At 39.4% G+C, this 12,251-nt stretch overlaps 1 protein-coding gene across 12 annotated transcripts in view; it reads right to left on the reverse strand.

The window, feature by feature from the left end:
- LOC131682346 (uncharacterized) overlaps positions 1–12,251 on the reverse strand; it is a 318,536-nt gene that overhangs the window by 11,224 nt on the left and 295,061 nt on the right. For 11 of the 12 annotated variants that reach the window (XM_058963749.1, XM_058963739.1, XM_058963740.1 and 8 more), the window contains 2 exons: positions 5,576–5,675; positions 2,470–5,034 (listed from right to left, as the gene is read on the reverse strand). In XM_058963749.1, coding sequence (XP_058819732.1) covers positions 2,470–5,034; positions 5,576–5,675 — 2,665 coding nt within the window. Of the gene's footprint in view, positions 1–2,456; positions 5,035–5,575; positions 5,676–12,251 lie in introns of all 12 variants that reach the window. The other variant, XR_009304069.1, reaches the window with a different exon arrangement.

Consider the following 12,251-nt stretch of genomic DNA (forward strand, 5'->3'; position numbering starts at 1 on the left):
ATATTATTTCAGATTGTATATTCAAAACTACTGTTTGAAGGTATGCTACAGCTACTATAGTGTTTTTTCTATTATCTAAGACAGATGATCTGATGACAAAGATAGTTGATGAGATAGCTTTTGGAAAAACATTCAATAAGAGTTTTTTGAGAATAGGTACTTAGTATGGGGATGTTTGCGCTGTTAGTGTACATGTGGTAGTAACGGAAGTGCTGTTGTAAGGATTTATGATTTTCTTTTGCGTAATTCAAGGAATAGAGTTGTCCTAGCTTCCAATTAATATGAAATGAGCTAAGCTAACCTCACTTTTTAGGCTGTAGAAACCAAAATTACATATATGAATAATTATGTTGTTTACTGACAAAGTCAACTCCACTTTTCTTGACAGTTCACCAGTACTGTTTACATGGACTTAGAAAAATTCTGTGGACGACTAGATTCGTTCGAAGCAAATCGTAAAGAATTTTTCTAAGTCCATGTAAACAGTACAAACTGTCAAAAATGAACACTCGGCGGACATAACCTCGCAAAACGATCCGGAAGAACTTCGTTTGATAATTCTCGGTGGTTTGTTTACAAGGGAATTATGTGAATTCGAATGTTGCAGATGAGCACCCGTTGCACTCGTACTCACGCAACTGACGAAGTAAACAAACCACCGAGAATTGTCAAACGTGAGCTTCATTCATCATTAGTTCATTCGTGTCGTCATCTTGTAGAACTCAACGTCATCTTGTAAACAGAACATGCGAACTGTTAAAAATGAACACTTGAGTAGTTCATTTGTGATGTCACCGTAAAGAATACTTTACGCTGACGTCACAAATGAGCTTTGGTGTTCATTTTTGACAGTTCGCTTGTACTATTTACATGGACTTAGAAAAAATTCTTTGCGATTTGCTACGAGCGAATCTAGTCGTCACAAAGTGAGGTTAATTGTGTCAGTAAAGAACCTAATTCGGTTTTACACCAACCGAACCCCGCAAAATGATTCGGATGAACTTCGTTTGACAATTCTCGGTGGTTTGTTTACATGGGAGTTATGCCAAAGAGATCGAATGCAAAAGATGAACATCCGTTGCATTCGAACTCACGCAACTGACTAGGTAAACAAACCACCGAGAATTGTCAAACATGAACTTCATTCATCATGAGTTCATTCATCTCGTCATCTTGTAGAATTCAATTGAGTTCTACAAGATGACGACAGGAATGAATGAATGATGAATGAAATCCATGTTTGACAATTGAATACTTTACGGTGATTTCACAAATGAACTCGATGTGTTCATTTAAGATAGTTCGCTTCTACTGTTTACACGGACAGCGCCCATATTATTGGCTCGAATCAAAACTCGTCGAAATGTCATTTGACGATAGGTTCATCCGGAGTGTTCATTTGTGTTTACATTTTGCTAGCGTTGCCAATATTAAGTTCTACAAGATGACGGCACGAATGAACTCATGATGAATGAAGTTCATGTTTGACAATTCTCGGTGGTTTGTTTACTTTGTCAGTTGCGTAAGTGAGAGTGCAACAGGTGCTCATCTGTTACATCCGAACTCATGTAACTCACATGTAAACAAACCACCGAGAATTGTCAAACGAAGTTCATCCGGCTCATTTTGCGGGGTTATGTCAATCGGTGTGAAACCTAATTATTTTGTGTCCACCACCCAATGTGGCTACACCACATCGTTTTTGCGCGTGCTGTCCAGGCCCCTACTAGGCAGCCATTTTGTCCTAGCCAACATCTGCCTTTGTTATAATCAAAACAACCCAATGCTATTGCACGGGCGACATGGGCCTAGAGCCGGCTAGGCCCACATATGTTGACTACTGTCAAAGTCTGTACATCTCCATAGCGGATGACAGGAGTGACACCTCTCTTCGCTACCGCTCAGTCGGACTTAAACTGCGATTTCACCACCTGGGCGCCAGGTTGACGATATGAAATGAACTTTGTTTACTTTCGACAAGTTTTGATTCGAGCCAACAACATCCAGCCCATGGACATGGACAGAAAAATTCTTTGTGATTTGCTTGGAGCGAATCGAGTCGTTCACAAAAATTTTCTAAGTCCATGTAAACAGTACTAGTGAACTGTCAAGAAAAGTGAGGCTAACTGCGTCAGTAAAATAATCGAAATAACTTAAAATCCTTCAAACGGTAAGAAAATTATAAATCCCACCAATCAGCAACAGTGACGGTCAATAATTATTGGCGTGCCAAAATACAATAGAACCTAAGTTGGAAATTAGCAGAAGCAGTTTACGGTTACACAACTACAGAATCTACGCCAAAGTGAATAAAAAGCAATCAAAAAGATAAATATTCCCATGCAACAATGTCTGGAGGCGCGTTTCTGCGTCAGCAATAAAACATGAACGAGCGAACCCATCAAGAACAGTAGATACCCAGTAACACAACATCTAATATTTTACAATAAATTTACGTCTTCTCCACACCTTCACCCTCGACGTATCCTAGCGAGTGTTCGTCCTTTTCCGACAGTTCGTCTTCGTCCTTCTGCTTAAACAAATCTTCCGAATCGTGAAAATTCATCGGCTGAAACTTTGCCCCTTCCAACACATCCGGCAGACTGAAGTTCCGCTTCATCTTAGCCGTATGAGCCATATGCCAGCTCTTCTCGTTTTCCAACTGTTCCTGTGCATCCTTTGCCAATTTGTCAAAATTTTCCGTCAGGCTCTTGACGTATCCCTTCTGCCGCGAATCACACTCGAACGGCTTCATCCGATTTTCCTTCGCCATTCGCTCTTGTTCCAGCTTCCGTTCTTCCATTTCCACTAATTTGTTAATAATCTCAATCTTTTTTTCAATGTCCAAAAATTTACTGTATTCCACCGACGACACCAAGCTAAAATTGATCAACTTATCCAAATCCATTCTACCCTTCACTGGAGACTCCTTACATTCCTGCATCTCACGCCCATCATCCAAAGAATCCACCGAGTTTACCTTGCGTAAATCCGGCTTCGCCAACAACTCCAAACTATCCATATTATCGTCCTCGCAGACACCTTTCTCGGCTACGTAAATCTCAAAAGACTTCTCGTCCCCCGCTTCCTGAGTTCCTCGCTTCGAACAACCGACAACGTTCAACTCCTTCGACATGTAGTCTTTGTTGACGAAGTCACGTAGCTTGTTATCTTCCTGCACAGAGGACGACATCTGTCCGATAATAGTGTTAAACTTTTCCTTTGACCTCATCCGGCCACGACCTTTCATACTAGCCGACCGTCGATGAGCGACCGGTGGTTTGTGCGGAACATAATCCATCTCAAGATTCCCACCGAATCGATAACGATCCGATAGCTGCCGTTCCTGTTCGAACCGTTGCAAGTTCTGCTCGAACTTTTTCGAATTACGAGCGATTCTTCGACCGCCCATCTCGATTTCAAAACTACACGACTTTTTCATAACGTACACCGAAGACTCGTTCCCGAAAATGTCCGACCGTGTGATGTGATTAGTGGCGTTGACCGTTTTGCGGACAAACAATTCGTTCCCCTCACAGTTGTACATCGGGTTGGAATTCATTTGTTTTCGTTGGTTAGCGAAATCTTTGCTCAGGCTCTTCACCGTACCACCTCCGTACTGAGCAGCTTTAGCGGTTAAAGACGGAATGAAATCTTCTTCGATAATCTCCTCGGCAGCAGCCATTGCGGAGCTTGATATGAATCGTGGATAACTGACTGAGGTTGGCATTCCCGGGACACCAAGCCGTTTGTGCTGGGGCGATCGGGACTCGGAGATTCTAGGATTTGGTTCTAAATTATCACAGCTGTAACCATCAGGAATATCTCGATTGAAATAGTTCCCTTGCATGTAATAATCAAAACCACTGCAGGCGTTCGGACTGGATCCGTAAGACTTAGAGGTACCACCGGGTTCGTTCTTATACTCGCTGTTGACGCAATAACTACGATCGCGCTTGATTCGCTCGAACAGTACCTCCAGCGGCGCACTTTTGCATTCGGAATCATCCGATAAGATACTCTCCATGCTGTTGCAATAGCTAACGCCACCACTTCCGTAGTCATCGGAGAGAATACTTTCCTGACTCTTCCGATCCGGATATTGCTGCCCAAGGAAGAAACTTGCGCTGGAATGTCTTTGTGACTCCAGAAACCGATTATCAGGACACCGTTTGTCTTCGTCCAATATATCCGAGAGAGAAACGTTTCGGTAAGGAACCGGTAGGAAGCTATCGTAAATTAAGTAATCCGAAACGGATCGCTTGGGTAGGGGAACGATCGGTTTCTGATGTTTGGCACAGGTGTTACGTTTACTTCTACCTTGTTCAGTCTTGTCTACGTCTAAGTCTAAGCTACAGTCTTCTAACGAATCGGAGCTAAAGTTAGGATCGTCCTCGGAGAGGAACCCGTGTTCGTTCCGTTCCTTTCGAGCGGTACTGTTGGCTTCCTTGAGAGGTTTGTTAACTACTTCCAACCGATCCTGATCGCGATCCGTTGATATTGCCGGTTTCGTTTCCTGAGATGATTTTTTCGGTTCCAGATCGTCCAAATCACCGTATTTGCTAGTGATTTCCTGAATCATCTTCTCCGTATCGGAGTGAATCATGTCCAGGATGGTTTTGGCATCTTCGTAGTACATCGAGTGTCGAGTTTGGCGGTCTGAAGGACCCGCGTCACTATCTTGGTTCGACAGAATACTCCATTCCTGTTCTTCGTGCACAGGGGACACTGGACACGATTTGTAGTTTTTCAGGATACCAGGATGCTTGCGGAGTTTATCTGCTGGTACCGGGGGTAGCTCAGGAAGTTCAAGCTTATCAGGACGGATCACCATCTCATCGTCACTCTCGTCTTCGTCGAGTTTGGCATAGATTCCTAGATTTTTCGGATAGGGTGGTAGTTCTTGTTGGAACTGATTGATCATGGCACAATTCTGGATAAGACGGGACCGAGAGGCAGCACAGTTCAGGTAGTTGTGGGCATTCGGAATCACAGAATGTTGAGGATAGTTACGATACGTATAGGGTGCGTCACCTAACGTGTTGAAATCAGAGTTACAATTTACCGTAAAGCCAGAGTGCACAGCACAATGCAGGGCAGCATGGGGGATAGAAGTAGAAAAGAATAAAGCGAATTTAACGCTTCTGTTTGTAGCTAGTTTTGAGGGGGCGGCATGACAACTGATAACCTTCAAATAACATCAAATTATTTAAAGTTTGCAATATTACACCAACCCCAGGGTAACATTCATTTCGATAGGAATATGTTTTCATGGACTTTTTCTACTCTACTCGTTAGCTGAAAACCAAAAAATATAAATTATACAATGAAGAAGTAGCTTGTGTTCAAAATTAGTGCATCTAGCGATGTTAGTCCGTAGTCGAAAAGTATCTACAATGTTAGAAGTGTTGTGAAACACAGAACAAATATGACTGTTACTTTAGAAGCATTTTTAGATTGAACCAAAAGAAACGTCCACCACCACAATTAGAGGCATGAAGGTGTCATTGGATCATGTGTTTACTTGAATCCGTATGACAATGTTAAAGCCGATTGGAGTCATTTTGAAACTTACCTATTCGTTGCTGTCGTCCTACTCCACCAATACCTCCACCCATCGGATGACTTAGATCGGAAATACTTTGACTAGCGCGGAGACCGGATCGGTAACCAACCTGAAAAAAACAAGAATTCGAGAACGCATAAAGATGGGAATTTACTGCATACTTCCATGAAACGAAGACAACATATCATAAGATATGACTGTTTTCGGATAATGTGAAGTGGCATAAAACTTGATGCAGAGATTTCATTAAGTGAAAGTGTATTATGTTTTAATTAAGATAGCTTGCCGAGATGTTGGTATTTCTAAATGCACTACCGTAATAGTGATATTACATATTATTAATTATATAATTATTAACGTCAAGTCGTATAGAACCCGCAAGTCAAAAAAGCTTTGACAACCACTGTGAATTGAACAACCGTATCGGATTCCGATGAGTTTGTGCCTATTTTGGACTAAATCGATATTAACTTGGAAGACTACACAGTCTATTGGTTGTTTGAGTTTTCGACTGATCTTCAGTGTATAGTGTTGAAAACAGCCAATCTGACAACACTGCTGATAGTAGTGTAGTATCCGGATACTGCCTAAACGATAACCGATGCGGAGCTAAGTACCGTTTAGCAGAAACGTCAACTACACGAGAGAGAAAAGAACAGAATGAATGCGCAAACCTGACTAGACAAATGGGCAGACGAATAGAAGCGTTCGATCGAAGTGCCTGTGCTTACAAAGGCGGCAATTATTAATCATTGATTTCGGGTAGTGCCCTTCCCAACCGTTGGGCGAAATCTAGCGTGACCTAACAGTTGTCTCCGCTAAAAACTAACCGCAGCTTATTTGCCGCGATAGAAAGACCAACCGGTTAGAAATTCGGTGTGATCGTGCAACAAAAGCTACCACGAGTTTATGCTGCAGGAAACAATACGATTTCGTAGGTCCCTTCTTTATGCTGCTGTTTGTTCGCCAACAGGTTTTTTTAGCTCGCTACACAGTGAGTTGAAGGACAGATAGACCGCTGTACACATCCCGGTAGAACAACCAAGATGCACCAATGCTGTGTGAAGTTGCATGGAATTAAAACTTAATATGTTGACTGTATCCACCACGTCGCACATATTCACCACACACTTTTTATGCTTTTCAGATTATGTATCAGACAGTAGTGTGGTAAATATCCAACCCAGTTTCTCACATTACCGCTTGCGCAAGGCTTAACATTTGAGTGTGGTGTCGACCACACCCGGTTTCTCATCCTTGAGTCATTTCGCTGGATAATTCCACTTCGTTTCTGATTTCACTATCTGGGGTGACCTCAGGTCCGCCCCGGGAAAACTGAGTGTGAAAAAATAAATTTTCGAAAACGCAAATACCAGGATAACAGACTTATAGGAAGCCTTTCCCCACCAAATTCAACCTTGAAATACCAAGCATTCCCGTCAGTATTTCTGTGTAGGGAACAACTACCTAGTGACTCAGTGCGTGTGTAGTGACGAACCGTATCAACTTCATTGAGGTAGACGACGGATGACCGTTGGCCATGAGAAGCGTAAAAAATTAAGATAACAATCCGATACCACCAGTCATGACCACCACCAGTTGGGGAGGTCCACCGGGACCATCCAACTGACTCATACCACTGTTTATGGACCTACACAGTAAGTTTGGCGAGCTGACGATACTACAAACGGAAGGCAAAGACAACACAAAACTACCAAACGCGTTTGTTGTTGGCAAAGCATAGAGTGCGCAGTACGATCTATTGATGGGGAGTCGGCGTTCGGATGGAACCGGAGTGACGATGAAACCGCATCCAACTCTCAATACTTGCCGATGTGTAATTTATTGTTTCCGATACGATCCACCCCAAGTCACGATGTCCTGGTCCGGCATGCTGTAATAACTGCTGTGACATCCACACCGAAGATCATTGCACCAGTCAGGCCTACTGTATCAATTGCAAAGGGGACCATCGACCAATCTGTGGTCTAAATAGAAATAATCCGGATCCAGGTTGAACAGAAGCTGTCGTTTCCAGAGGCAAATCAGCCCATCTGCACTCCTGAAACGCCCACACACCGACACTTAGTCGAAAACAGCAGAGACAGAATCCTTTGGCGGGCAAACGACCCTCCTAGCAAACACTAAGCGTAAGCCAAACATTGAAACACTAAAAGCAACCGATGTCGAAACAGAAAGAATGGACACCATGTGTGAGACCTCCGATATCCCAAATATTGCATATCCCGAGATAAACTAGCGTTTCGTCGATTTGTTGCTATATGTAACACAAATGAGTGTCAACGAAACAAAACTAAACGTCAAACCGTTTTTTCGCTTGCACTAATGCAAAGTGAACATGCGCGTAATTCGGCGCACGGCTTGGTGGCGCATGGCTGAAATGTCTCGATGTGGATTTTAGAAAAGATTCGCAATATTGATGATGAAACGTCAAACACGAAGCGAACAAGTTTGATTCAACTTCAACGAGTAATTCAACTAATGCAACTATATCCATCTCCAGTTCTACTAACATCGTCAACTTAAACACAAACGCCAACAATATCATATTCAATCTCAACCAGCGGCTCGGGGTTAGGGAAAGTGTAGCCAATGTTGCTTCAGAATCTTCATCGCGACGAAGCACGGTGAATATGAATCACCTGCATTCGTCCAACATCGTTCTTCGCTGTTATATTCAACTTGCTGTTGATATTCATCCACGAATGAATCCGACTGCCAATCCGTGTTTACCCGAATGCCATATCCATACGTTCTTGCCTTGCTACTCATCGAACGACCGAATGAACTGCACGAGGAAGCTATGAAGCGAATGACGAATAAACGAATCAGCAAACCATTCCTCACCATAGCGATGATCGCTTACAACTATTGGCGAAGATGACTTCAATTTTATCTTCGCAGAATGATGGCTCGCGAAGAAATATATTTTTATTCTGATGCGTTGTACTTTTCGGAACAAGCCAATGCGCTACTGGTTCTTCAGTACAAAACTATGGGTTAAATTAACAGCCGAATCAAGGCAATATTTGTTAAATATAGTACAATCTTAATAGAAGCCTTGTGTGTCAAGTATTCAAAGGAGATTGAACCCATGTTTGGTGATAAAACTCGGCATAAGCAAAACAAAATTCTTTTGGATGAAGTTTTGATTTTAATCTGCTCATGGTGTTATATCACAATAATTTAACCTATTGCGCATGTTTTGGTAGTATCACGACGAATTCGCTTAATCAGCACGGTTGTTTAAAAATAAATTAGCTGTAGAATGAACAGTGTGTTGTGGGTGTAATATGGACAATACAAATATTACTTCTTGTTCCCCCATCGGGAAAGACTTGGCATAAAAAACGTGCTGTAATTATTTTACTCCATATTGTCGAGATCCTTAGATACCAACAAAAAATATAAAATTGTTTAATTTCGATTTTTTAATGCATTCCCTTCTAGGGATTAGCTATAATGATTACATTGCATGTGCACATCTCACGAATTCAACCATGACTGCTAACTTTGTTAACTAGTGCTATAAAGTTAGATTGATGTTTAAGGTGAGATTTTTTGTGACGTGGTTAACATTAACAGTAGGTACCACAGTTTGATAAAAAATACATCATTTAACGCAAATTTATTAATTAGGGGTCATACACTAATTACGTAAGGACATATGGGGGGAGTGGGTGTTTCAAAATATCTTACCAATTCTCACCTGGGGGAGGGAAAGTTTGTCCTTTCTTAAGTAATATCATAAAACATGCATGAAAAATGAAATCGATAAGAAAAATATTCTTCTCATAAGAAAAGAAACTATTTCTTATTTGTGCCATGAACATTTTATATATCAAACAAAATGAGCACATACTGTACATCATGGTCATGGAAACGCAGACCTCAAATTGAAGTGTTTTGCAGCGACAAAATATGATTGTTAAATTAGTTATGGAATTTATTGTTGCCAACGTAAGGGGCGGCTTAATTGTCGATGGTTTTGGAGCAGTTACAGAAATTTCTTGACTCTTGGTGGTACATTGTTCTGATCGGGAACTGGAGTCACAATCTGCTTTACGAGTTAAGAAGTGTTGAGACCATTCGTGTTGTTAGACCAACATCCTTCTTTTCGAACTTTCGCTTCAAACCCGTAAGGTATATGAAAAATTTTCTTCCATGTGATTGTCAAAGAACTTGTTGGCTGTATAGTTCCAGAGTGTGAACTGTATTTTACTTCAAGAAAATTCGAAGATAGCTATGTCGGAACTATGCGTACGATAAGCGTTATAGTTGAAACTCCGAACAAATTCACACCAGAAGAGGTTATAAATTCTTCTGAGTTCTACATCACAAAAAAATAGATTCAAAGGAAGTGGAATATAGCGAAGCAAATTATGTGGAACAAATCGGAGTTTCTAAATATCTCTTAAAATTTATTCTGAAATTTCTACTGGGCGAAATTAGGATGCAAATGAAATTTCTACAGATGATTATACACACACTTAGAAAAAATCGTATAAATTTACGTCTCCTGATCCTGACATATACGAGCATCAAAAATGACTTAGTTTTACGTTTGATTTTAATTTTACATGACATTGAATTTCGTAAATCATGTAATTTTACTCCACATATGGCGTTTGTTCTGTATGACAGTAAGTGTAATTTTATGTCATTGCGCATGGAAAATATGTTTCATGTAAAATTAAATGGAACACGGTGATGTTTAATATTTAGTCATTTCGTGAATTACGGTTTGTTAAATTGTGTCATGTTTGCAATTACGTCAATGATAAAATTTATAATTTTTTGGTGTGTAGTTAAATTTTGTCCTGAGTTCTCTTTTAATAATTCAATAAGTATCGTGTTCGCTATCGAATAATTTAATGAATTAACAATATGATTTAAAATTACACAAAGTAAGATAAAATCTTATGTAGGGGGAGAGGGAGTTCACCAAAATCATACGAACTCTCATCTGGGGGGAGGGCGAGGTTGAATAGTTCTAAAAAAGCCTTACGTAATTAGTGTACGGCGGCCCCGAGCAGAATATTTTCTATGATGAAAGTATTTTCCATTTCAAACATTTATAATTACCTTAAGGGATCGAAACAAGCATAAAAATATTTAAAAAAAATTAAAAACCAAAGAGAATACGTTATAGCCAAATGTAGAATCTTACACTTAGTCAAGTCTCCCCATGTTCCCCTACTCTATCGTCAGAGCAATTAAATTTTCGTACATTTTCGAAATATGCTAGAAATACCAAGTTCCAATCAATTTTACATTTAAATTTCGCCCACTTAAAATAAACAACTTGATCAAATTTAGTAACGCAAGCTTCAAGATAATCAACACATTTCTGATCAAAATAAGTCGTTTAAAAAAAAGCATATCGCGGAACTCATTTTCACGCTAGACATTTTGAATTTATTTATGAAACTGTTATGAACACTTTTTCATTAAAAATATTTCTGTTTAATATTCCAGTAGCACTGATTATGGCAAGCAAAGCTTATTTCCGTTCAACTTCATAGTATGTCATGACTTGTAGAACACTTGAGCGATATTGGAAAATATTGATATTTTTAACGTCCATTTCTCATATTCTCCACAAAAGAAATTTTGAAGTTTTCGAAAAAAAAAATTGCCTTTAAAAATCTGGCCTAGAGGATTGATATGTCTTGACGTATTGATTCCCTAGACTCTAGTTTGTTCCGTGAAAAAATTATGAACACTTTTTATATAGGATTTTGAATGAATATTGCAACATATAAAAAAATTGTTTTGGCATTTTCAGGCCATTTTTTTTCTTCTAAAAAGTCGTATATTCTTTATGGAAAAAACAGGTTTCACTTTCAGGCACTTTATTCGAAGATGACGAAGTTCTTATAACTTTCAAATGAAAATAGTTTAGTGGTTGGTGTCCTTAAACATCTCATGCGCTCTAAAATATTTTTAATATGTCCAGAGATTACATTTATGTTAAATAATAATTACTAAATTTATCTAAAAACGGTTTTAAAGTGTCACAGCACTGTAGAATAAAAAAAAGTCGATTTTCAATTTATTAGTCAAAAATGGCTTTAGAATGTTAAAAATCATGTCCCAAAACATGGAAGACGCAAACAATACATAAATATTCAGATTTTCCATTCTACCGCAATGCCTCTTATGTATATCTCGTGTGTACTGAAAACTTTAACCGTGTTTTTCTCGAAGCCGCAAATGTAACTCGAACAAATGATTTTTGAACGCTTGGAAATTTTCACAGTATATTCAAAATTGATTTCTCCAGCGACGTACGTAGGATTTTTTTTATTGCTTAGCTTTTTTAATTAATTTTGTGTCCATTTTCATGACATATTTGGCGTGCTCTACAGTGGTGTAGCCCCTTAATAGAATATATCCAAATTTTATTTCTTGATGTCATGTCAAGTAAGATATACATATTCAGCATTTTTTTCTGTAATGCTTTGTTGTACAACTTTATCGAAAACATGCTAAATTTTGCTGAAATTAAAACCATATTAGCTGCTATTTAAGCTAAAGAATAGTCTTTCATGGTACAAAAACTTATGTTTACAAGCAACAATTGAAGTTTTATAGCACGCTACAAGTGCAATTTAAATGTTATGAGTGGCTATAAAAGTACGATAAAACCTCAATTGATACT

This window comes from Topomyia yanbarensis, chromosome 2 (assembly GCF_030247195.1).
Source record: "Topomyia yanbarensis strain Yona2022 chromosome 2, ASM3024719v1, whole genome shotgun sequence".
NCBI lineage: Eukaryota > Metazoa > Arthropoda > Insecta > Diptera > Culicidae > Topomyia > Topomyia yanbarensis.